We start from the raw sequence: 27,734 nt of genomic DNA on the forward strand, positions 1-27,734 counted from the left end.
TAAAAAAAAAAAAAAAAAAAACCACTGCAAGAAAGATTGTATTCAATATAGCTAAAACCAAAGTGAGCTCTACTTTTATGTTTACCTAATACAAATACGTATAATATATATACAGTACAATACAAGTGGTCTTAGTAGGTGTGAATCTTCTGGAAATAGTAGTGTTTCATTATGAGTTTTGGCATAGAGGAAAAGTTGTGTTTTCTGTCTTTGATTGTATATATAAAAATTGATTTTTATTGCTTTTAGTGCACCTCTTTTGTTAACAGCACTTCTGAGTTCAGAGCTAGATTTATTATATTGTTAAGTTGCCTAAAGCTACATATTCCTCACTAAAACACTTAATATTTCACCTACCACATGCAAGGAAGATTGGTCTTTAATTCATTGAAGTAAAATTAAAGTAATTGAAATTTGAGTTATTCATGTAGAGATCTGCAGGAATTAGATAGGCTTTAACTGAGTTCTAATGGGAAACTCACTTGTTTTTAGTTTCAGGTTTTAAAAATGCATTTAAAAATAATAAAAATAAAAAAAATAATGCACTTATTTCTTTTTAGTCTGGTTGATGTATATAAAGGTAACCACTTACCGTATATTGATTCAGTCATTCAGCAGATAGGCACTGAACACCTGTAATGTGGCAGACACTTTCGTTTAATTTGATTCAGTATAGTAAGTTGTGATTTTGGCTCTGTCCGTGGCAAGTATGTTACTCTGGCCAGGATGACTTCGCAGGGTCTGTAGCTGCCCTGCCCTGTTGTCCCAGCACCATTTTGTTGAAGACTGTCTTTTCCTGCATTGTATATTCATTACTGCTTTGTTGTAGATTAGTTGACCAATTAAGTGTGGGTTTATTTCTGGGCCCTCTGTTCTGTTTCATTGATCTATGTGTCTGTTTTTGTGCCAATACCAAACTGTTTTGAGTATTACAGCTTTGTAGTGTATCTTGAAATCTGGAATTGTGATACCTGAAGCTATGTTCTTCTTTCTCAGGTTTGCTTTGACTATTCCGGGCCTTTTATAGTTCCATACAAATTTTAGGATCATTTGTTCTGGTTATGTGAAAAATGCTGTTGTTGTTTTGATAGGGATTGTGTTGAATCTGTAGATTGCTTTGGGTAATGTGGACATTTTAACAATATTCTTGCAATACGTTAATGTGGAATATCTTTCCATTTGTTTGTGTTATCTTCAATTTCTATCATCACCTCTTTATAGTTTTCAGAGAACAGATCTTTCGTTTCTTCAGTTAGATTTATTCCTAGGTATTTTTTCTTTTTGTTGCAATTGTAAACGGTGTTGTTTTCTTAATTTCTCTTTGTGCTACTTTATTGTTAGTATATAGAAACACTACCAATTTCTGGATATTAGTTTTATATCTTTCAACTTTATTGACTTGATTTATTCTAATAGTTTTTTGGTGGAGCTTTAGGATTTTCTGTCTGTAGTATCATGTTATCTATATGTAGTGACAGTTTTCATTACCAATATAGGTATCTCTAATTTTTTTTTTTCATTTGATTGCTGTAGCTAGGACTTCTAGTACTATGTTGAATAAAAATGGTGAGAATGGACATCTTTGTCCTTTTTCTGATTTTAGAGGAATTGCTCTTTTTCACCATTGAATATGTTAGCTCTGAGTTTTTTGTATTTGGCCTTTATTACGTTGAGGTATATGGACTGGACTGATAATTTTAATGGAAATAATTTGTTACTCCAAAATCATTGTGTAAATGCTACATAAGAGTAATTATTAGCTAAAAAAAAAAAAAAAAAAAAAAAAAAAGCAATTACTAGCTATACCAAGGAGCCAGTATCAGCTTTTCATACATTTATGTATCCCAGATAACTTCATGATTGAAGAGGATACAGGTAATTCTAAGATCTCATCTAGGCACTTGCTTTAAAAACATGTCACATGTATTGAGTATATACTGAAAAACATACAGTAATAAAAGGCAACGTTTATATATGTATGTATATACATACATTGTTTTTATATATATAAAACAATGTGTGTGTTTACACACATATAAAGCACTGTAATCAAATCTTGAGTTAACACAGAAGACACATATAACTTTAAATCTTATCATTGGATACACTAAATCTATGGGAAATTGGTGGCTAGGGATCTATGGCCAAAATTAATCCCTTGTGACTTTTTAACATCTTTACAGGCAGTGGGTCACTTTTATGTGAGGGAGATGCAGGAGAGGACAAACGAAAGAAATTGGTAGAGCACCAAAATCAAATCTCCTAGTTTGCAATTTTGCCAAGAATCCTGGTGATAGACAGTATGTCACGACTATGATCTTGGGACTTTGTGCTGCCTTTGGCTCACTGCTCTACTTTTACACAAGTTATCGTGAAAAACATGAACTACTTAGATGTGAATGAGAGCAATTTGGATTTCTGCAACAGAGCATCTAATATAAGTGTTTGGAGAGACAGAAGCAGCCAGATTCAGATGGCCTTGATCAGAAAGCTGACTTCTAAATTGTTGTTAATAATGCTAATAACAGTAATATTTATTGAATAATCACCTTGTCCCAGGCCCTCTGCTACCTGTTTGTATTTCTTGTCCCATTTAAGACATACGTAGTTGGATACGTTACCATCATCCTCATATACAGGAGGAAAGGGAGACTTAGTGGGAAAATAAATTTGCCTGTGATAACATAGTTAATAAATGGAAAAGATAGGATTCAAACTCAAATGAGGCTTGACTAAAAAACCCATGCCCTTAACCATTACAATAGTGTTTCTCAGAGTCCCGTTTCGTAGACCAGACATCAAAATTATATTGGTAACTGTGTAAAAAGATTTCTAGGTCCCATACCAGACCTTGCTGAATTGTATTTCTTGGGTATAGGATCCAAGACTTGGCCTTTTTACCAAGCTTCCCAATGTGATTCTTATGAACCACTAACTAACACGTGAGAACCACTGTACATACTATGTTGCTACATAGTTTGAGTAAAGACAAATAGGAAGGACTAATGGATAGGAGGTGGAAGAACATTCTTGACAATAGGAATGATACATATGAAATCATGGAAGGGTGAACAAGTTCCCTGTGGACTGGCAATATTTGTAATACTGGAAAACATAGGTTGTAATATAGAGTACTTGGAGAACTTTGAAGTCTACATTAAGAATTAGGACAGTGTTTTATATTACTATATTTTATTTTTAATTTTTTTTCAACGTTTTTTATTTATTTTTAGGACAGAGAGAGAGCATGAACGGGGGAGGGGCAGAGAGAGAGGGAGACACAGAATCGGAAACAGGCTCCAGGCTCCGAGCCATCAGCCCAGAGCCTGACACGGGGCTCGAACTCACGGACCGCGAGATCGTGACCTGGCTGAAGTCGGACGCTTAGCCGACTGTGCCACCCAGGCGCCCCAGGACAGTGTTTTAGAAAAGAAGGAAGCTCCCAGTAGATTAAAGAGTTGGGTGCTACCTTTTCCTGCTCCATTAAAACTATGCTAACATCTGTATCATAATGCTGAAACATATTTCACCTGTCTCTTTCCTTCATTACACTGTGTTTTTGAAATTAGATACTCTAGATTTTTATTCATTGTTGTGTCCTCATTTCTTAGCCCAGTCTCTAGTACATGGAGATCCTTAATGTCAGATTACCTCACTTTTTTCTTTTAAAACTCTTAGAAGGCTGAAACTTGGTGGGAGTCCTTTCTGGGCCAACTTTCAGCAATTTGAGAATCTTGAGCATCACCTTCCTGTCTAGACCCACAGATCCAAGGAGGAGCTTCAAGCTGTGATTTGGCTTCCATGAACCAATCACGAAGTTTATTTTAACCCAGCTGAATCCTGAGTCTTTCCAGATGCCCCAAGAAGAAAATTTCCAGGAAGACACAGCAGTCTGTCTTTCCTTCTGCTCAGCAATACTGGTAGAGGGCTCAGTAACTTGAACCTCAACCCTGGGACCGACTACCCTTTCCCTCCACCAGAAAGATGGGCCCCTCCAAGAGCAGAACAGACAGGAGACCATCATCCAACTATAGAGGTAATAGGAAAGGACATTGTTATTTCTTTTCTGAAAAGACAGTTTAGTTGGAGATCCTTCAATCATACTGTACATCATAAAAATAACTTCATACTTACATTTGAATGTTGTCATTTTTGGAATCATTCTGGAAACCATAGAGTGAGAAAAGCAGCCTGTCATTTTTCCTCCTTAGCTCAGAAATGCTGAGTAACTTGATCCTCCACCCTGGTACCATCCTTCCTCTGCCCCAGAAGAATTGTTCCAATAGCAGGAGAAAAAAGAAAATCCAACAAGAAGGGTATTGGGAAAGATAATTGGCATTTTCAGAGAAGAGGCTCCTAACATTGGTTTAATGGAGGCTTGTTGTCCTCACAGGATGGAGATCAGATTGAACACAGACGTGACTGTGTATTTTGCCTTGCACAGAAACTTGCAAGAACTTAAAGCAGTGAGAAATGGTCACTTGTAGCAACAACTTATGCCAAAGAAAATAGATTTGATCCAATTTCAACGCTGGTACCAGAACGTTCCACCAGTAATTTTAGGACCACTGTGGAACAAGCTGGGAGGTTTCTTTGATGTGAGTTGTCTTTTTTCCTTCTCAGATCTGTCTTTCCTCTCCTTCTAAGTTACTTGCAATTTGTTAAGTCATCTGTATAAACACCTTTCTGATTTCACTTTGCTTTATTCCATTTTTTTTGGTTAGCCATTCTATGTCACCTGCATGTGTGTTTTAGCATTCTAAAGTTAATTATAAGTTGGGATCCATGGTTGAAAACTTGGAACAAAAAAAACTGTGGGGAAAGCAAATACAGAAATTGTTTCGGTAAAACATGATTATGGTAAAGTTTGTGCTACTAAATATCTGCTCCATAAAATGATCTTATTATTTCCTCTTAGAGGAATTTCTGCTTTGTTATTTCAGTGCTTTTCAGTACAAAATAAACATTTTTAAAGGGGCGAAAAAAACTTTTAGAATCTCTACTGATAGGATGAATTTTTATGGAAAAAAAAGGAAAAAAAAGAAACTTAGATGTCTGGTTTGGAGTAGCTGATTTCGTTTATTGTGATACACATTTCATTTGCTTGTTGAAATATCTGATGTCCGATCTCCTACGCTGCAGGTTTTTACTGTCTGCGGTAGATACTGCTCCAAGATTTCAGTCATTATTATTCAAACAGTATTTGGCCTGTGTCAGCTTGTTTAGCCAAAATAGGTACTAACCACGTGCCTCTTTTTCTTTACATATTTCTTGACTTCGTTGTTTGATTTTGTCGTTTAGTACCCTGTTTATAGTTCTATCTGTGTAAAAACCCAGTTACAAGTTATTTCAAATAAAAGGTAAATTCTTTCATATTATGCTAGTTTAATCGGTATAAAGGAACTTCTTTACACATTGTTTTAGAATTCTAAGACAGGCGTCTCCAGTAGCTTTTAAATTAGTTCCCCACACCTAAATGTAAGTGAGAACTGTACATTTTTCTGCTTGTCATCAACTGCCTCTTCTCCTCGGTCTTAAACCATGTTTCACTAACCATGTCCATCTGTGGCGTCTTATTAAGAATCTGTACACCCATCAGCTTCACATTTTTAGAGTAGAAAAACTTCATGGAGGATCTGACTTTATGTTTAACGTGAGGTGAAATTTGCCTCCCCAGGTAAGGACTGTTTTTATTTTTCACCATCGATGCCCTTTAGAAAATAACTATGAGTATGAAATCTGACTTCAGAATACAAATTCCTTTGAGAGAAAATTTAATCAAAACATTTATAACATTGGGGCACCTGGGTGGCTCAGTCGGTTGAGCATCCGACTTCGACTCAGGTCATGATCTCGCAGTTCGTGGGTTCAGGCCCCGCATAGGGTTCTGTGCTAACAGCTCAGACCCTGGACCCTGTTTCAGATTCTGTGTCTCCCTCTTTCTCTGCCCCTCCCCCACTCATGCTGTTTCTCTCTGTCTCAAAACTAAATAAACATTTAAAAAATTTTTTTAAAAACATTTAAAACGTTATTCTGCAACACAGCAAACTCTTTGTTAATCAGTAAATCTTTCATTCGTATATGTGTGCTTGTATATACATATTCACACACACAGACAAATGATACATACATGAGGGACAGGACTTTTAAAGATTTTTTAACTTAAATATTTAAATTAAAAAAAAATGTTTTTCTTGCTTTGGTCACCTCATCTTCCAGTAAAATCTGACATCTTCTTTATATAGCTAAGGGCATATTAGTAATTTCTTCATGTCCATTTTTTATATTAACTTTTGCTTAAAGTCTGTGTGGGTAGTCTGTTGCTTAGTATCTGGCTGTATGTACTGGGGCTTTTGAAGATGGTAATGGTAGTGGTGATAGGGGTTTTACTGAAAGAACAATGGCCTGAAAATCCTCTCTGGACTCCCTTGTGCTAGGTCGGCTGGGAAGAGGTCACTTCTCTGTGGTATCATAAGAGCCTCTGTGTATCTCTCAATGCTGTACTTGCCGTTTAATAATTGTATGCTTCTAGGTCTGTCTCTCCTACTAGATTAAAGTTTTGGAGGGCAGTAAATGTTTCTTATTTATGCTTGTATTTCTAGCTCGTGGCAGTCTTTAGCCCACAGTATATTGTAAACACTATGTAAATGTTCATTAAAGAATTTGAAAGAATTGACTATCTAGCATTGATGATTACTGTTTTGAACAAAAATTGTGCTTTTATGGACCAAGACAGGCAGTCCAAAACATACTTATATTGCTTTTATCCATTTCTCTGCTATAAATAGTTTTAGTTATTCATTTATTAGAGAATGTGCTATTTTTCAGTTTACCCAGAAGGCTTATCGACCTGAATGTACTCATATGTAGATAATTTTGTTCAGCATATCAAATGCTGATAGGCCTAACACAAGGGTACCATGTTGTGGCTGTTAGAGGACTTGAAGGTCCTTTGCTGCACATTCCCACCTTCTCCAAAGGTACCACTCACCAGTTTGTTTCTTTCTTTCTTCATTTTTTGAGAGACAGAGCATGAGCAGGAGAGGGGCAGAGAGAGGGAGACACAGAATCTGAAGCAGGCTCCAGGCTCTGAGCTGTCAGCATAGAGCTGGACGTGGGGCTCGAACTCACAAGACCTGAGACCGCGAGACTATGACCTGAACTGAAGTCAGACACTTAACTGACTGAGCCACCCAGTCGCCCCCACTCACCAGTTTATAGTTTACCGCTTCATGAAGATAACTGGCATAGCAGTCGTTAGGACTTACTATCTCTTTTTAGAGAAACTCATTCATGGAAAGAAACAGACAGGTTATTCATAAGCAAAGTAACCCATTCGATTTGTTTCTGGTTTGTTACCGCTTTGAAATGCCTGATCTGAAATTTTGTTTTGCATTATGCCTCGCACATAGTACATGACCTTTCTATTAGTGATTTTGGTATTCCAAAAAAAAATAAAATAATCAAGCTATGAAACGCTGACTTGAGTTGCTAGTAAGCTAGTTACCCAATTCAGTTCCCATTCAATTTTCTTAAGTTTTCTCAGAAACTTTGATTCCTCCCTCAATCTACTGCTACACACTGATTGTTTTTACACTCTAAACTAGATGTTTAGCTAACTCAGATTCCCCTTGAGAATAGAAACCCTTTAAAAGGCCTTTCCTTTTATTTTAACCTGAAGATAGAAAAGGAGATCTCACTGTCGCTTTTCTTCTCTAATGTCCTGAGAATAAAATTTATACAGACATTTGCTGAACATCTGTTACTTGTAAGTCACTGTTCTTAGTGTTGTGGACTATAGATTGAATAAGATGTGGTTTTCTGCTTTCAGTTCTGCTGGACTAAATGAGACCTATTCATGTAACAATGACAGACCTTAATGGGCAAGGCAGGATTTTTGTATGAGATGGCATTTGAGTTGGAACTTGAAGGACCATTTAAAAGAGCATGTATCTGACACCTTTGGATAGCATTTGGACTGCTGCTGCCCTTGGAAACTCTCATTCTGACTGCATTCTATCTTTCTATTTTGGAAAAGTATTGCTGACTTGTTAGTCCTTAAAGTGATTTCGCGTGTATCTGCTCTGATCCATTTATATGCTGATCTTAGTAATTAGAACATGTTGCTATTTCTAAAAATCGGTTACTTCTTTGTGCTGCCTACTAGGGTGGAAGAACATTTAGAGGTAGAAGAGAATTTTGCTTAGGAGCTAAACTTCAGGTAAAAGTAATAGCATGAGCTGAAGTTCAGACTTAGAAAAATTATGAAGTTTACATGGAGAACAAAGCAGTTCAGGTTGGCTGGAGCACACAGGGGAGGAAAGGTGGACAGTGAGATGTTAATATGAAGAGATAGGAAAGGCATAAAAGAAGTGTTAAAACCATGTATCATGGAATTTCTGTATACTACCTAGGCTAAGGAGTAATATGGGATAAATTCATGCCATAAACACGGAAGAGGCACTGAGAATTTTTTTTTTAATTTTTTTTAATGTATGTTTATTTTTGAGAGAGAGAGACACACAGTGTGAGCAGGGGAGGGGCAGAGAGGGAGAAACAATTCAAAGCAGGCTCCAGGCTCTGAGCTGTCAGCACAGAGCCGATGTGGGGCTTGAACCTGCGAGCCGTGAGATCATGACCTGAGCCGAAGTCGGACGCTCAACCGACTTGAGCCACCAGGCACCCCATGAGAATTTTTAAATAGAGGAATGAAATAGAGTTCTGCTTAGAAAGATTAATTTGTATTGGAATTGGGAGATCCCACAACCATGGGGATTACCTTGACAAGTATTGTAGTAACCCAAGTGAAATGTAGTCAGGGCTAATATGGAGTAATAGCAGCAAAACTCATTGGTGGGGGTGGGGGGAGGAATGGAGGAAAGAGACACCACATGAGAGAGGTTCCAGAGCAAAAACATCAGTCCCATGCATCCTTTTCCAGAAGCTTAAAAATAAGTAAAAGGGAAAAATGTGTCATGAAAGGGTTTGAAAATCAAATGCTGGATCTGGACACCTTTTTGCCATGTGTAGAACATCTTTGATGCATGGCTTAATCTCTCTCAGGGGCCAATTTGTTTGATACTGCGGATGTGATCATTTTGTGCACTTGTCATTTACTTGTACAATCTTGTTAAGTTTTACTGTTGTTGGAGCCATTCTTTCATCCTTCGTCTGTTATTTTCGGCCCCTTTGATTTTGCAGTTTTCGTCTATTTTGACTTTCCCCTTTGCATATATGCTCATATGTCCTAAGACAGGACTCGTTAAGCAGCAGAGAACATACTCCATCTAACTCTGGTGGAAGGAAGTACAGTGTAAGGTTACAGAGATGTCTCCTGGTAGTTCATGGTTAAGAAAAGCTTAACTAAGCAGCCTGGGAACTAGAAATCTAAGAGTATCTTTTTCTTCAAGGAGCTGTGCTGTTCTTCCTAATGGCTTCTCTGCTTCTTGCTATACATGTCTGTATCCCTCTTCTCTCTAGCCTAGCTGGCTTCCTCGGTTTTGTTCCTTTTATAATGCTCCTACGAGTTGCCTGTTTTTATAGACTCTCTCAGTTCGGTTCCTCACAACTAAGTGGCAGCTTCTCTCTTTGTTTCTCAGGCCTTGTATTTCCCAAGAGAGGGAATCTAATTCATTCAATGCACTCAGTCCAAGCCACAGTGCCCTTCCTGATCCAGCAATCTTTCAGCTACGAATAGTAAGAACCTGAATCAAGTTGGCTAAGAAAGGAGGAAATGTATTATCTCCTCCAGTAGGAAATCTAGAGGAAGGGCAGGTTGAAGAGTTGGTAGGTTGGAGACTCAGTGTCATAAAGAACCCTGTGTTCTCTGCATCCTTTCACGTGACCACCGTCAGGATTGACGGTGACATGGCTACAGCCATTCCAGGCCCCACATCCAGATATAATAACGCCCAGAAAGGAAAGTGGGCATTTCTTCCTGTGGCTTTTTCTTAGGAGAAACTGAGAAAAGTTTTCCTAAAATCTGCTCTGGGAATGAGCAGATGTCCCCTCATGTTTCATTGGCCACATTTGCAATTAGAGATTTGTTTGTGTTAATAATCTCTGTTGGTAAGAAAGAGAAGCCATCAGAATATATCATCCCTTGGGCGCCTGGGTGGCGCAGTCGGTTAAGCGTCCGACTTCAGCCAGGTCACGATCTCGCGGTCCGTGAGTTCGAGCCCCGCGTCAGGCTCTGGGCTGATGGCTCGGAACCTGGAGCCTGTTTCCGATTCTGTGTCTTCCTCTCTCTCTGCCCCTCCCCCGTTCATGCTCTGTCTCTCTCTGTCCCAAAAATAAATTAAAAATGTTGAAAAAAAAAATTTAAAAAAAAAAGAATATATCATCCCTAAACCCATCACAGGCAAGGGGGAATGGGATTACCCAGAGACTAATGAGGCCCATCTCTGGAGTTGGGACGGAAGCCTTATATCAGGAAGGTAGAAAGGAATGTCAGTCTTTTGATGAAGGCAAGAAAATCCTTCGGTTCAAAGGTATAAACATTGGTATATAACCCCTTCCTTTAAAATGCAAATTACTGTGGGAATTTTACCTAAAGAAAATTAAAGTTGTGTCAGGATGAAAGTTTATTACAGTTATCTCCCAAAAGGGCATGGTAGGCAGATATCCTGAAATATATCTGGTGTATATCTCTTTTGGATACATTTTCTGAATTCTTGTAGACACAGTCCTTCCTCAGAGCTTTTCAATAAGTACTACATTGATTTCAGTGAAACAGTGTTTCTTACTACTGTAAGAAAAAATACTGAGTCATGGAAAATTTTTGCAAAGTTTGGAATATAATTTGGAGAAAGTCCCTTTTTCACAGTGCGGATGCCATGTAAGATTATAGTACCAATAAAGACATTTTTCCAAAACCTGAACCTGAAAGACTTAATATGCACACTGTGTTATTTAATATGATTTTTAAGATTAATTTTTAGTAGGAATGTCACATATCCCATGGCCTGTACCTTGCTGAATTTATGCATACTGATTATTAAAATGAATCTAAAAATAAAGTATCTCCTATGATACACTCTTTGATAGAGTATGCAAGCAAAAGATTCAAACTATAACATATGTTCATTGAAGAACAAAATTATTTATGGATCAAAAGGAAAACTAAAGTAGGTTAAAATCCAGAAAGGCCCTTCTTTTCAAAGATAATATGTCATTACATATATCTGCAGTGTGAAGTGGGTTTTCTTTCCCCCCGCTTAGTGAGCTCTGTTGGTAAGAGACAGAACCCACAGAATATGGGAGAGGGTTGAGATACAACACAGGAATGGTCACAAAGACAACTGTATTCTTGTTGTTTTTACCTACATCCCTTAGGGCCACATTTGAACATGGTATTGGATAATTCTATATGCCACTATTTCCTACAGTATGGTTCACAAAAGTGTGCTTTCTTGACCTGCTTCTTGAAAAAAGGATTCATTCTGTAGTCACGAGGTAGGAAATATTAAATCTTTCTCCAGAAGATTTACATTACACATTAGTACATTAAAGGTTCTTAGAAGTTCTGTTGTATGCAAACATCTCTAATCATGTATTTTCCAAACTTTCCTACTCACCAAGTCTTTCTTTTCATATAATATCTATTAACACTTTATGGATCATACTGAGGAGCTGCTGAGGTCAGAGAGGAGTGTTCATAAGCAGAGGAATAACCTTATGAAAGCAGTGTTTTTGTAGAAATAATGGAGTTGTATATAAGATAACTTGGAGAGAGACAGGAGAGACCGGAAGCATAAAGTCCTGCTTGGAAGCTGCCGGAGTAATTTGGTACGAAGAAGGTGATACAGATGGGATAATAATGAATGTTTATTCATGGATTAATTCAACAAGTACTTATTGAGCCATAATTATATACTAAGCGTTGTTTTAGATCTAGAGGGTATGCGGGGGGAGAAAGTTCAAAATCGTTGGCCTCATGGAGCTTATTTACATCGCAAGAGAAATACAGTAAACAGATACACAAAATGGGAAATGGTGAAGAGCACTGAGAAGAAAACTAAAGCAGAGCATACAGGTTAGAGTCGCTGGGCAGTGGCTAAAGGCAGACCGCTGGGTCTTGTGGGTATTCTGCCTTCCACTACCCATCCAGTATGTGCGAAATGCATGAGAAATAAAGATCAGACTTTGTCTTCTTTAATCTGCTCATAAAGTGTTTGAGCTAGTTCTGCATAACTGTGTCCTTTTCACTATTTTTCTGTGAAAACTGTTTTTGAAAGACTTTCAGTTTCTCGGGGAAGTCAGGTCTTTTTACTGTTTTTCACCACGGGGGAAAGATTGGGCAGCATGAACTGGTGCTGGGCAGACTGCAGTGTGGGAGACAGGAGGTAAGATTCCACGTGTTCTTTTGGGGTTACTTCTGACAGTAGAGAAATGAGATAGCACTCAGGAAATCGTAAACTGCCTTTTGTTTCCCTGCTCGCAATGGCCTAACTGCTTTGAGTGATTCTGAGGGGCACAGTTGGAACAGGAGAACTCTTGTTTCTTATTCATTATCTTGTCCTTATCTTTTCCTTTTTCCTCCTTGGCCTGGGGCTTCAGAGTGCTTTCTAGGAGCGAAAAAGCTCTTAGGAATTTACACATTTGAAATATTTTTCCAGATTCTGGTCTGGCATGTAAGAGGCTTGGAAGTCATCACTCCATCCTAGCAAGTAAAAAGCTGAACAAACTAAAAATTCAACAGTGCTTCTTTGATTCATCAAAGAAGTGAAGTCACAGGGCAGAGTGCTGCCCTCAAAATTAGACAGACAGGCAAGTGGAGAGAATCCTGTCTTACCAGAGCAGAAGCCCACAAGCAGAAAGCTCTGCAGGAACCAGTTCACGATGGGAAAAACTGAATGCTGAATTGCTAAAACCTCAGTGTGGACAAGTCTTAGAGTTAAAAAAAAACTTGATGGGGCAGGGGGGGTGGAGGAGTACATTTCTGCGAGTCTTAGCTCCAGGAGATGTGTCAGGTTCTCATAATGAGGATCAGAAAAAAAAGTCTCCTTCTGCTCCTGGTGGGAGAGGGGAAAAGTAACCGTTTTGTAATGTGTCAGCATATTCTGTTCTTCTTAACAAGGCCTGCCCTCAAGAGAAAAACTATTTTACAGAGCCTAACCTATTGGGATTTTATGGAACCTAACCAACCTGGGAGAAGAGAAACACCCAACTCTAGCCCAGTCTAGCCATGCTGTCCCACCTGAGTGGGGGTTGGGGGAGGACCAAGAAGCACATAGGAAAAGACTGAGACTTAATCATACAACTATAGAATGCTTCTCTGTCCCCCATACCTCACTACCACGCTACTAAAGGCTAGTTACCCCAGTTGCTTTACTGAGTAAATGGAGTTCACCACTATTTACCAGAGTTCCTTTTACCCAATATGTCAAGTCCAGCTTTCAGCGAAAAATTACAAGGCATACTGAAAGGCAAAAATCACAATTTGAAGAGACATAGCAAGTATCAGAACCAGACTCAAGTATGCGGAGATGTTGGGGTTATCAAACTGGGAATTTAAAACTACTATGCTATACTAAGGATTGTAATAAAAAAGTAAACAACACATAATAAGAGATGAGTAATATAAGCAGAAAGATGGAAATTCTGAGAAAGAATAAAAAATGTTAGGGGGAGAAAAAAGAAATGCTAGAGATCAAAAACATTGTAACAAAAATCAAGAATGTCTGAACTCATTAGACTACATATGGCTAAGGAAAGACTCTCCGAGCTTGAAGATATATTAATAGAAACTTTGAAAGTTGAAAAGCAAACAGAAAAAAAGAGTGAAAAAAAAATGGAAGTAAATATGTGAAAACTGTGACAACTACAAAATACGTGTAGTGGGGGAAGAGAGAAGAAAGAGAGAAAGGAACAGAAGCAATATTTAAAGCAGTAACTCAGAATTTTGCCCATGTTAATTTCAGACACCAAATCACAGACCCAGGAAACTCAGAGAACACCAAGCTGGATAAATACCAAAAAACCTGTACCTGGGTATATCGTATTCAAACAGCAGAAAATCAAAGATAAAGAGGAAATCTTGAAAGAAGCCAGGACAAAAAAAAAAATCTTTATCTATAAAGGAGCAAAGATAAGAATTATATCCAGCTTCTCTCCAGAAACCAAGCAAGCAAGAAGGGAGCAGATTGAAATATTTAAAGTGTTGAGAGAAATTTATTTCTTCAGTTACATCAACTCTAATCTAGCCAAACAGATCAAGGTTAAATTAAATCTGACCCTTCACCCACAATCCATTGAACCCTGATTCTAAAATAGCAGACTTGGGAGAATGGTTGGAACAGGAAGAAAGGAATAGATCCAGCTACTCTAAAAATGTGATAGGACTTAATGATGTACCAGTGATGTTCTAAGGTGGGTGTACCTCAGGGATAGGCTTAAATGGTTAGAGTAAGTCCAAAGTGAATGTGAGACTTCGAATCAATATTTAGAAATGGCACAGGACCAATACACCTATGGTTCTGTTTTTTCCTGAACTTTGGTTTTCCAAGTGCTGCTCTCTTATTAGACCACCATGAAGGGTCAGAACCTTGGAGAGTTCCATACAGAGTAGGAGAAGCTTTAAAATATCCATGTAACTACTGCACTGGCATGAAGTAGGCAGGATGAAGGCTCTTACAACTGATGAAGCAAACTTCTTACTTGCTTTCTGTTAAAATCTCCAAGATTTAAAAGGCTGGCCTCTGCCTGCCTACAACCTCGTGGATGAGGCTAGGGATTCCAGTCGACCTTTTGGAACTAGCACAAAGCCATCATAGTTGCAATGGGATTTTTGTTAAATACTGATGTTAGGGTGACATTCAGGTTCCTTTCAGACACTTGTGCCTTCTCCTAAGGATATAGCATTGCTTCTCTGTGTTATTTCCTGACCTAACATAAAATTAACTGAACTCTTTGGCAGGGTTTGGAAGGTGGATTTGCCTAAAAGTTGTTTTCTGGTAGGCACTTAAGGTTTGTAATTGAGAGGTAAACCAGATACACTGTATGCTAGAGATGGTTTATAAAAGCTGAAGTAGGTTCAGGCTGTGCCAGCTACACCACATTTTTGTAATACAAATTCAGTCTGATTAGCCTCCTTTAATTTCAGTAATCTGGTTTGGTTTTGTTTATTGTTTGTTTTCAGGACTCTAAAAAAATCCAAACACTTTTATTTCTGTGGTTATTCTCTTTCTCTTCAGTTTTAGGGCATGTTCATGGCTTTTGCATCAGATTAATACTTTTTTTTTTTTTTTTTTTAAGTAGGCTCCACACCAAACACGGGGGCTTGAACTCAAAACCCTGAGATCAAGAGTTAAATGCTCTATCAACTGAGGCACCTGTTTAAAAATCTTTTTTGTTTTAACCAGTCCACATTTATGATACCATATTAGGCTAACAATAGGAACTTGAATGTGAATCTCAGGAAACACCAAATTAGTAAATCCTGGGGGTAATAACAGCAAAGGGCAAAAAATGATATGAAAATAGAACTAATTGCAGAGAATAGTCAGGACATACTTATGTCCTCTTAGAATTCCAAGATGTATTCATTATCCTTTTCTACTACCTGAGAATAGGAGAGTTAGAGCAAAGTCCCTGAATAGGGAACTGATTTGCAGTGCCAAAGATGAACATAGTCTCTAAAAGTACGTGACGACAAAGCAGTGTCCAGGATGGAATTAGATTCTAACCAGATTTTGGAGATAAGAAAATTTAGTTGTAGCATGAATAACAAAAAGAAGTATTGGTGAGAAAGATACAGGATTGTACCAAAGGTTTGTGCCTCTTTCAGGAGGCATCCCTTAAAATACTTTTAATTTATTAATGATTGATTATCTTAGGAAAAGAATGTCATATTTTTAAATGATGAGGTACACCCACTTTGTGTTTGTGAACAGAGTGGACTGACTTAAACTACTGGCTCACACCACATGAATTAAAACACTGATTTAAAGAAGGTTTTCAGGTGGGCTGAAGAGAGGAGAGGAAGTGTATCCATGGTATGAATTTGCAGACATGAAGTTACAAGTAAAAACTAGAGACTATATCAGAATAGAGGAGAGCCAGATGGCAAAGATGACTATGAGGGAAATACTGGTGCCATTAATAGGACTGAGGAAATTATGTTGGAAACCAGTAAGTAATGGATTCCATTTGGAGCGTGTCGAACATGGAGGATTGGAGTGATGTCCAGTTGGAAATACTAGCTGGTTGGAAATCTTACACATTCACCATACTTTTATCAAACCCTAAATGTGTCTTTTTAAACATTTGATGAGACTGAGAGTTGTACAGGTTTCTTTCCTGCTCCCCTAAACCCAATAACGTGCTTATAGCCACAGATGGATTTTCTTAATGAAATAAATTAAGCCAATCACATAAGATAAGATGTAGTAATTGTTTTGTTTTGGTTTTTTTTTTTCATTTTTTGGTGGTGTTTTTTTTAACCACCTCTGTGTTACATCTTCTAGTAATCACAAATTGATGGTTTCCAAGCCCAGAGAGTTTTTAGCATTGTTAAAAATAATAATTCTCCCTGTGAATGTACTAGAAAACATTGAACTGTGTGATTTCAGTGGGTAAATTGTTTCTTGTGCTAATTATATCTCAGTAAAGCTATTGAAAAATTACTCTTCACACCTTTCCAGGTAGATGTTAAGATTACCAGGGAAAGACCATATAGTTCTGTATCACTGGTAGTCCTTATGACCTACAAATAAATTACATTGGATCTAAGGAAAGGAGAGAACAGATACCACTTAATTTTTAGAAAGAAGTTTCAGCCTAGTTTTTAGAATATAGAAAATCAGGTATTTTTTTCTTTAATCCAGTCAACAAACATTGAGCACTTGTCCACTCAGTCAGAAGAGTCAGGAAATGGTTCTTTAAGGAGACAGTACTCTGAGCTGAGTCGTGAGGGGTGTGTAGGACTTCGTACTGTGAGGAGAGTGGAGATACCCAGAGGGAATGGCCTGCATGGCCTGTGTGGAGAATGACCCTCAGTTTGGAATTAGCTAAAGTGAGACACAGGTTGCATGCAGTTTAAGAGAGAGAGAAAGATTCCTCCATGTAAATACATGAAGATTCATCATATTGTTTAACAGCTTTATCATATTCAATAGTATGATTTTGTGCCATATATTATTTAACCATTCCTCTATTAACAGATGTTTTGACTATTACTTGGTTTAGTCTATTCCAAATAATGTTGCATTGAACATACTTGTACCTGTGTCCTTGCAAACTGTGAATGTAATTCTCTGTCAAAGGCTAGGCCCTGATTTTAATAGTCGAGATTGACAAATTTAAGTAACTTCGGTGTGAGCTATGACTAGTCACATTTCATCATATTGGATAGTGTCTGAGTCCACTATTTTGATTACATCAAAGCCACCTTCAGTTTCAGTTCTTGTGGGCCCTTATTCGGCTATGGGAAGGAGTCTGAATGATAAGGGAAGCCATTGGTGGATTCTGGGCAGAGGACTGACGGGATATATAAAAACGTTTCTGAGTATCATTCTGGCTGCCATGTTAAGAACAGACGTTAAGGAGGCAAGGATAGAAATAGGGAAACCAGGTCTGAAGGTACTGTATAGTTCAGGCAGTGGATAGCAATGGCTTGGACTAGGTGGGGAATGATGGAGGGATCCTAGATACTCAGTGAAGTTCCAGTCGACAGGATTCGCTGATAGGTTCGAAGTGAAGAGTCTTAGGATTAACTAAGATCAGAGTGGCCTTTTCTTGAGTTGAGAAGATTGGGGACGGTGCAGGCTCAGGAGAGATTCTCAGAGTTCTGTTCAGGACATGTTAAGTTTGAAATGCTTATTAGATGTGTCCATGCGGAGGTGGTGAATATGCAGATGAGGCTAGAGATCAGGGTGTCTACTATTTTATGAATGAATGAATGATTGGTTGAAAGGCAAATCAGGAAGGAACTTCAGAAAACCAGAAGTTTGAAAGAGAACAAGAATTAGAGTTAACTGCTTTATTATGACTCACATACATGGTCCTTTTCTCTCTGCTTCCAGGTAGGTCTGATGTTAACTGGAGTAGAACTAAACTGGTAAGAGTTTGGAAAGATGAGGGGGAAGTACATTTGTATATGTATATCTGTTTCGCTCAGAGCCTGACTCTTTCTAAGACATGACACTCCTCAGAAAGCGGTTGATCTTAAAACTTCTGCATCGAGATGTTCTAGCTTTGTGGAATTGCTGTGTTTTATCCAAATGATTATAAAGAAAACCTCTTCATTTTGACTTCCATGTAAAATTAGAAATGTTTTCCCACACACCAAAATTTCATAGACCACAGACTGCATTTCCAAATCCCTCTCCATACTGTCAGTTCCCAGAGTGGCTTTTCTACCTTTTATCTGTGTGTTATGGGGATGCCCATATTTGATAGAGCCTCATTCCATTCATGGCACAAACTGCAGCCTGATTATAGTAGTTTAAATTGCTGTGAATTAAGCCTGTCATTTATCCACATGATGAAATTTTCTTTAGGAAACATAAAGCCAGAAACTCCCTGCATGTGAGTGATAAATTCATGCTGGCACTTCTTGCTTAATCCTGTTGATTTCATAAGAATCAAATCCAAAGGCATTGACAGATCTCACTGGCTCTTTCCAATTTGTTTGGTTAACAGACATCCTTATTTATAAAGAAGCTTAGTAGTCCACAAATATTTGAGTAGTACATAAGGGATTTTGTTTGAACTGTTGGTAATACTAGAGCATGATGGACTTTAAATTAAAAATAAGGCCACCTCAGAATTTCCCCAGGACTTTAACTTTAGCTCCTCTTGGAGCTCCACCATTCGAAAAGGCCCTCGTATTATGAGATATGTTAAACTCCAATAGAATATTCTTTGTGCCTAGGATGTTTAGTAAACCTTAGAGTAGCTGTTTTTTAAATGCACAAATTTATAAGGGAATCTGTTTTCTTGTTAGCATTCTTGTAATAATTGGCTAAATAGTGGTCAGATTTAGCATTTCTTAACAAATGCCTAGAAAAAAAAATTTACCAGTAAGTTTTTTTTCCTTCTGCTCAAAGAGGAAGGACACCTTTGGACAACAAACAACACCTATGAGGGATGCAAGGACTTTTAACATCTTTCAAGTCCTAGAGCCGTGTTCTGCCTTTGGTGGATATGGAGATTTGAGATAAGGACGCAGATATTTTCTAAACACTGTAGATGAGACCACTAGGAGTTCAAACGCTGGCTTTAACGAAATTTAGAGATGAGTGAGAAGTGTACTAAACTGTTTGTTAGAGTGTTTTATTTTTTTATTTTTACTTTTTAAAAAAATTATTTTGAGAGAGAGAGAGAGAGAGAGAGAGGGAGAGAAAGCAGGAGAAAGAATCTCAAGCAGGCTTTGTGTTGTGAGCCAAAATTAATAGGAGTCGGACACTTAACTGACTGAGCCACCTGGATGCCCCTAGAGGTTTTGTTTTAAACACGTGTGTGTCAGCAGTACGTGATAATAACCTATTTGGTGTTCCTAAGAGTAATGATTGAAAACCCTTTGTAATCTTTTACCTCATTAACCACACCTGTGATGCAAGACTGTAGAGCCACTTAAACCACCTGGAGACGTCATTGAATGTAGGAGTTGAATCTGCAAACCTAGCTCTATGAAGTCGTGTCCTTTGTTGAATACCAGTCTTTGAAAGGCCACAAGAAGAAAACTTTGCTCAAGACTATACCTGTTCCAGGGGCGCCTGGGTGGCGCAGTCGGTTAAGCGTCCGACTTCAGCCAGGTCACGATCTCGCGGTCCGTGAGTTCGAGCCCCGCGTCAGGCTCTGGGCTGATGGCTCGGAGCCTGGAGCCTGTTTCCGATTCTGTGTCTCCCTCTCTCTCTGCCCCTCCCCCGTTCATGCTCTGTCTCTCTCTGTCCCAAAAATAAATTAAAAACGTTGAAAAAAAAATTTAAAAAAAAAAAAAAAAAAGACTATACCTGTTGTGATATTCACGTTTATCACCACTATGTTCTTAGCTCCAGCACATTTCAGTATTTACAGGTGTTTGTGTGTTGTTAAAAGATGTTAATTTATTAACTGCCTACATGCTTAGAGTCCTTATCATCCATTCTTTCACTTAATTACAATTCTGTCATTCCAAGTACTCTTATTTTGGCCCAATACTAGTAGCTTTATGAAATGTCAGATACTGTTTTCTAAAACTATCAGAGGTAGAGATTCAGGCTCCCCTGCCTCTGCTGGTCCTTGAATACTGCCCAAATAGAACCATTTACCTTTGATCTTAACAGGGGGCTTCTTGGATCTGTTTTCTTCTGGCTTCTGGCAGTCATTTCCCACCTGGGATTGTCCTCTCTGCCTTGCTGCTAAATGAGTAACAGTTTCAGAGCTTCCACTCCAGTACATCTAACTTCTCTCCAGTCCTAAAATAAGTGCCCTAGGGAATTTTGTGCCAGAAATGACAGGGGAAGAGATGAGTCAAAAATAAACCGAGGGGGAACTGTATACTTCAAAATGGTTAAGATGGTAAATTTTATGTGTATTTTACCTCAATAAATTTTTTAAATAAATAAACCAAGGGGAAATTTGAAGTGACATCCAGTGATATTCATTGAAATATTAATACTGAATTAAAATGCAACCTTAGAAGTGATAGTAAGTATTTTAAGTTATATTAGGTATATTTAGAAACTGAAGCCTACAAAGATTAAGTGATTTGCATAAGCGCTGAGAATAGAGCCCAGCATTTTCAGCGTTAGTCCGTGTCTTTTCAGAGCTCTCTTCTTTAATTACTCCCTTGACCTAGGAGTTAGCCATAATTAACGCCTGTGTCAATTTTATCTTCCTTGGAACTGAATCATACTTTGTTCTTCAGAACTGTGTCCAACCAGTTGTCCCCCTTTCGCAGTAGTTAACCTTGAAATTGGAGGCAGTGGGTAAGTTTAGGTGCTGGGTAAACTGGCTTAGAAAAAGTGATCGAGTGACCTCCCTCTGAAAAGAAACCAGACTAGTCTTTTTACATCATCCTACATAATAGAGGCAACAATCAATATAGTTTACATGAGCACTTACCCAGTTACTCAAGGCCAATAATAAGGTTGTTTAATACCTGAAGATGTCATCCAGATGTACAAAAATAATAATAAGTGTATGTTTAATAAAGAACACAGAATATCACATAAATTGTTAAAAACATTCAAAAGATTTCTTTGTGAAAGTGCACTTCATTTTATAGCTGAGCAAACCTCTCTTTTCTAATATTGGAAATTTTATCACTCTAATTCTGCTGCAGTAATGTTACATGACAACTCTACAGTTCGGTGTTCTACATCAACAAGTTTTTTTTGGTTTTGTTTTTTTTTAAGTAAACTTCACACCACACTTGGGCTCAAGAGTCACATGCTCTACTGATTGAGCCAGCCGGGCACCCAGCAAATATTTTATTATCTGTGGGTCAACTGGGGTGGCTCTGTTTCAGACTGTAGGTTGAGTTCAGATCTGTTCCACACGTCTCTCATTCTGGGGCTTGTCATGGGAGATCTCAACAAGAGATCAAGTCAAACTACACATACTCCCCATGAGCAAGACCAAAAGCAATAGGGTAAGGATATACCTCAGCTCTGCTACCGGGAGGCATTGCAGAGTCAAACAACAGAGGGTATGGATAGATGATCCTGTTGCGGGGCGGAGGGAGTAAAGGAATGGGAACAAAAAGCTACAGAAACATTTCAACCTTGTAATGTCAGTTACCGAATCAACTGTCCTCTTTGATCTCTGTATAGTTGAACAGACGACTGGGGTCTTACTTTTTTCCAATTAACCCTTCCCTTTGACTGTTACTCTTTCTCCCCTATGACAAGTGACTTCACAGTATCATTATTACTTACTGGGTGGGAGGGACCCCAAGAAACGTCAGTCAAGCCACTGGCTGATAAATTAACAGGCTTTTCCGAACTTGCTTACCCAGGAAACTTGATTTGCTCTTTAACTTAATTGCAAAAGCTTCATTGACATAATTATTCTTACTTTGTATAGCTTAATCTACATTCTTGAGTTCTCTATGCCCATTTTTTTTTAACCTCTTGCCTTTTTTTTTTTTTTTTTTTTTGTATTTGAGTACAATTGACCTACAATGTTACGTTAATTTCAGGTGTGCCACAATGATTCAACATGTCTATACACTATATTATGTTCACCATAAATGTAGCTACCATCTGTCACCATGCAGTGCTATTGCAATCTCATTGATTATATTCTCTATGCTGTACCTTTTATTCCTTTGACTTATTCCACAACTGGAAGCCTCTATCTCCCACCCGCCTTCACCCATTTTACCTGTCTCCCCACTTGCCTCCCTCTACATCTGTGCCTTTTTCTGAATTAACCAATTCTTCCTAGCTTCATTGTTTTCCACTGTCATTCTTCTGAAGAACTTAATGAAAACAGAAATATATCTGCTCTTGGATTTATGAATGAATGATGACAATGTCTTAATTCTCAAATGTTTGCTAAAAGTATATCGTTAGAGGGCATATATGTATAGAAATCAAAATATTAAAATTAACAGATATGTTTCCTTCATCATCATGTTATTCTCCAAATTTGGCATTTCATTCCTAATTCCTAAAAATTATATGGTTTTGTAAATGATGATATGTTCTTTGAACTGTATTTCTTTCCTTCTTAAGAAATAATTACATATCAAAGTAGCTATCTGGATGTATTTATCTGTGTAAAAAATGTGTTAGAAGTGTGACCAGATTGCATTTATAAATATTATCATAACACTACCATAAATTGAGTAAATAGCACACAACATCAGTAGTTCAGCTTAGAATGACTCATTTATCAGTCCAGTCATCTTCATTACTAAGAAATAATTCACAACAGACTTTGAGGTCTTGTAGAGATGATAAAAATAGGTGGAATGAAAATACCTGTTTAGGGAATTGTCTGGAATGTTGATTGCCATCATATGACATCATCATCTGGTAGTATTAAATTTGACTCTGGCCACTTTTCTAGGCTATTCAGTTGACATAATTTTTTTAAATTACTACCTAAAAAACAGTTCTAGGACAGTTAATGAAATGTTACTGCATACACTGAAATCAGTAAGAAAACCCAGCTATCATTCTGAAATTATATTAACAAGAGTTTATGTCTCAGACAGTATCTCATCTTATGTCTGTAAGCCAGTATTGCCTCATGACATCTTTCTATTCTTGTCTTGAAGGGCTGATTAACGTTTTTTAGTATTTAACCTAATTTTCTTACATGTACTGTGAACCTGTTCGCATTAGGGACTGAATTTTATTTTCATGTGGCTGGCATATCAGCTAGCAATCAGGACCATTCCCATAGCAGTGCTTACATTTTTTGTGTAAATTTTCGCTCAGTGGAACTTAAAGTTTATTAACATAGAGTTCACAGTTTCCGATTATTTTCCAGTGCTTTTAAAATGTAAATTAGATTGGGTCCCTCACCTACTTAAAATCATTCAGTGGTTTCCCAGTATTGTAGAATAGACTCTTGGTCCTTGGGCTTCTAAATTCTTGCAGAGCATGACTTCCACTTGTCAGTCCACCATTGGCCTTCCCCCCTTCCTGGCTCTTCTGCTTTAGCCTCATTGGTGGCCTTTTGGCTTCATGGGTGTGCTCCAGCTGTTCTTTGAGTGCTTTTCTCCCCAGTTGAAATAATACCTTCTCATAAAGGCGTCTCCAGGTCACCTGTCTACAGTGGCCTACCCCAGATACTTTCCAGCTGATCACCTTATTTCCCTGCAAGGTATTATGCTGTGGAATTATCATTTTTTTGTGTCTACTTACTTATTATTGTCTCTTCCCCCCAAACAGAAGTTTCAGGAGGGCAAAGGTTGAGCATAGTGGCTGACACAAAGAAGTCACTCAGATACTTGTTGAATGAATAAGTAAAAGGATGTCTGTTAACACTTGAAACTCACCATAAATATAAGCATTCTTCCTTAATTTGATTAAGGAAGGGAGAGAGACCGTTGTGCTTCGATGCTGACCTGAAGAGAATCAGTATTGTTGAAGGCGCACATAGTTCTATCCTACTGTGCTCATTATTCTTTTCTAACTAATTTTATTCTGATTCATAACTGAATGATGTGTGTGTATGTGTGTGTATGCTTTTAAAGATCTGTACAGGACTTCAGAAAGTGTACTAAAAATCATGTTCTTTCTACATGCTTATTTTTACAGCTCTTCTTGTTTGATCTGCCCTATTAAATATTTGAAAATTGCAAATGCAAGTTTTCTCTAATGCATATTTCATGTTGTAACTACTAGACTTTTATTGGACACTGCAGACAGCATACTTTCATGCCACAGGATAAAGAAATTGCTGTGTGTGGACTGAAGCCAATAGGATAGATGTGGAAAGAAAACATTTCTAACAGGTTTTTTGCCATTAAGTTAGAATTCATGTGTGGAGCAGTTTAAGGTATAAGCTTTCCACAAAGAACAAAACTTGAAGTTTGTTACTACGAACTCTTGAGTCGCCCAAGGCTTAAATAGTTTGTCTAAGGTCATATAGCGGTTAGAAGTAAACAGCATTCAAAATCAGGCTTCTCTGACTCTAGAACTTATTTCTGGTATATTTTGCAATCTCTGTAGGTCCAAGGAAATGAGATATTTATTTTATTTATATATTTCATTAAAGGTATGAAAAATTTGTTAAGTCCTCTGTCTGATATCCATTACTGTCATCAGTATTGCAACCTATTTGGCTTGTCTGTGGGGGTTATAAACGATTTTAGAGAAGTTTGATATATTTGCTTTTAATTTTTGCTGAAAAGTTGAACATGTAGGTACAGAAGTCAATTGTCAGTAATCTTTAAAATTGTAAACTGTGTAACTAAAACCTCCCTTGACTTTTCAGAAGACTGTGGTTTGCTTCAGTAGTTCCACTAGGTTTGAAGAACTGATTCAGTCTAACAGATGCAAACAGTCTAATGTAGGGAAATTGCTGAAAGCACAACTAAATTGCCAGAGTATATATCACAAGCAACAATTTCCTTTAATTTTTGTCAAACACACAATTTGAAATGATTGTGTACTTAAAAAAGCAAACACAAAAGCAAAATGTTTAAAAATCTTCAGTTTCGTATTCTATTCATAAGTTGTCTCAAGGTTAAAAGTTTAATGTAATTTTAATATTAGAAGTAATATTGTAATCTAATATTTAACATTAGTGTAGCCCATGTCATCCTAATTCAATATAGACCATATACCTAGTCCATTTTCTATCAGTGTTTACAATGTAAGGTGGTACATATGTTAATGTATTAAAACCTTTTTCAGGTTTTTATTTTATTTTTTGTGTCTTCCTTTCTTAGTTACATTTTATCCAAGAGTTATTGGTTAGAACAAGCACAACCTAAGTTGACAAAGATCAGAGTCCTGATCTCTGGTGAGATAGAGTTTTATTTTACAATGACACTTTGTACTAATTAGAGGCAAGACATGTTAGAGAAAAAGATGAGGATAATTTGGATATGGGGATTGAAAATAATGAATCTTCAAAACATTTTGAAGGAAACAAATAACCAGTTCTGATTATGTTATTGGAGTGTCAGGGTTCATAGTGGTCATATTCCTGAAAACAAGTTTTCTCTTCAAAGTTAGTAAAAAGAAATGTGAATTCTTTGCAGATTTATGGGTTTGAAACCACTGACCAGGATTTAATTATCTGAGGTGGGTTGTTTTTTTAAGGCTAGTTAAACCAAAAATATTAAATTGTCATCAGCCCTTTTACTTCCAGATTATAAGTCAGTGAAATTACAAATTAAGTCCTGTTAATATAACATTATATATTTAATTGCATAGCTTATCAATCTTTTTGGACTATTACTCAGATCCAGCTTTAAGGAATCCTAATAATTTCTGACTGAAGAATTTTAAGCTTAAAGGTAGTGATCAAAAGATTCAGACATCCCCGAAATTTAAGGAAACTCAACTGGCTGGGTTTCTTCACCTTGATAAGATGCTGGGAAAGCTACCCCTTGTTCCTGGGGGAAGAGATGGGATGGGATGCCAGTCGGGGGGGGGGGGGGGTTGGTGGATGGTGGTACTGTTGTGGGGGGTGGTGATAGTTACAGTGACTTAGAAGGGTGGTAATGAAATTCATAAAAAGAAAGATGAGCTCAGTCATAATAACACTGCAGTAACAAAGAAAATCTGTGTAGATACACAATTGAGTAATTGTTGAAAGGTCAGATGTGCTTGGCAAATCTGGAGGTGATTTTTATAAAAATTCTAATCGATAAATGAAATCCCCCAAGGCAGAGTTCTTAATCTTAATTAAACTTGAGATTTTATAGACCCCCCCCCCTTGAAAATGCATACAGAATTGTATATGTATATTTTATGTCAGTATAATTTTTATTAGTTTCTGAGTAGGATCTATGAGCAGAAGGTCTCATGCCAGAATGTTAAGACATACCTTTGGGGCGCCTGGGTGGCTCAGTCGGTTAAGCGTCCGACTTCAGCTCAGGTCACGATCTCACGGTCCGTGAGTTCGAGCCCCACGTCGGGCTCTGGGTTGATGGCTCAGAGCCTGGAGCCTGCTTCCGATTCTGTGTCTCCCTCTCTCTCTGCCCCTCCCCTGTTCATGCTCTGTCTCTCTCTGTCTCAAAAATAAATAAACGTTAAAAAAAAAAAAGACATACCTTTGCTGGAGTGACTAAAGAGGCACCCTTGAGATTGGCACCAAGTGAGAAGAGTGTGAAAGGGAACTAACATTATCCAACTAAAGAATAAGGCAGTTCAAAGGTGATCTGCAAGGAGGGGATAGTTTAGATTAATTCTGTGAGGAAAGGTGTACAGAAAAAGGCAAAGGGCCAGAATTAGACTGTGGTAGTTATATGTGGTTAGAAGAGAAAAGTCAATTAGCGAAAGAAATGGAGAAAAACTATAAACAGAAAATCAATGTTTATTTTGGAAACCAGTTAAGTGTAAAATATAATTGAAAGGTCATAAAAGATGAGAACTGAGGAAAGGTAATTGGCTTTGGCCTAGAGAAGTTGCTGGTGCCTTTAAACCTATGTCAGTAGAGTGTGAAACAAATCCTAATACAAGGGGCTTTCAGGTAGCTAGTAGTTGGGGAAGGTAGCCTTAGTCAACCCCTGATAACATAACAATATAATAACAACAACAGTAGCAATCATAACTGATATAATAGCAGCTAACATTATTGAACCTGTGTGTGCCAGGCACCATGAAGAGGGTTTTTTCTTTTTTAAATTGCTTTTTTTATGTAATCTTCACATGACCTTGTGAGGTGTTCTATTCTATTATTGTTATCCCCATTTTGGGATTAGCAAATGGAGGTGGAGGTGGGGAGTTAAGTAACTCAAGGTCACATAGCAAATGTGAAGACAGAATTTGAACTGAAGCAGCCTGACTCATGAGCCTTCATTCTTAGCACTGTATTGGTAAATACTAGAAGTACCTGCATTGATGTAAAAGGAATATGGAAGATGTGTGTACTGCTATAAAATGAAAAAGAAAAAGGATAAATGTTTTTGTGTAAGAAGTGGGGAGAATATTTGCACATAACAAGTGAAACAGAAAGAGTAAGCAAAAATTAATAAAAATAGTTACCTTTAGGCAGAGGAAGGGAGGGAACAGAATGGAAACAAGACTTCTTGGACTGTATCTTATTGTATCATTTTTTTTTTTCTTATTGTATCATTTTAAATATCAGGTGAGTGGGGCGCCTGGGTGGCGCAGTCG

The 27,734-nt window shown here is 37.7% G+C and overlaps 1 protein-coding gene across 4 annotated transcripts in view; it reads left to right on the plus strand.

Moving 5' to 3' along the window:
* The window catches only part of SIK2 (salt inducible kinase 2), a 121,467-nt gene that overhangs the window by 47,999 nt on the left and 45,734 nt on the right, over window positions 1-27,734 (plus strand). The window contains exon 2 of one of the 4 annotated variants that reach the window (XM_058690217.1): window positions 3,758-4,036. The exons of 1 other annotated variant lie outside the window; for it this stretch is intronic. In XM_058690217.1, coding sequence (XP_058546200.1) covers window positions 3,985-4,036 — 52 coding nt within the window. In that variant the 5' untranslated portion in view covers window positions 3,758-3,984. Of the gene's footprint in view, window positions 1-3,757; window positions 4,037-4,579; window positions 4,599-11,334; window positions 11,455-27,734 lie in introns of those variants that run through there. 2 more of the 4 variants (XM_058690219.1, XM_058690218.1) reach the window with 2 other exon arrangements.

The sequence above is a fragment of the Neofelis nebulosa genome, chromosome 10 (assembly GCF_028018385.1).
Source record: "Neofelis nebulosa isolate mNeoNeb1 chromosome 10, mNeoNeb1.pri, whole genome shotgun sequence".
Lineage (NCBI taxonomy): Eukaryota > Metazoa > Chordata > Mammalia > Carnivora > Felidae > Neofelis > Neofelis nebulosa.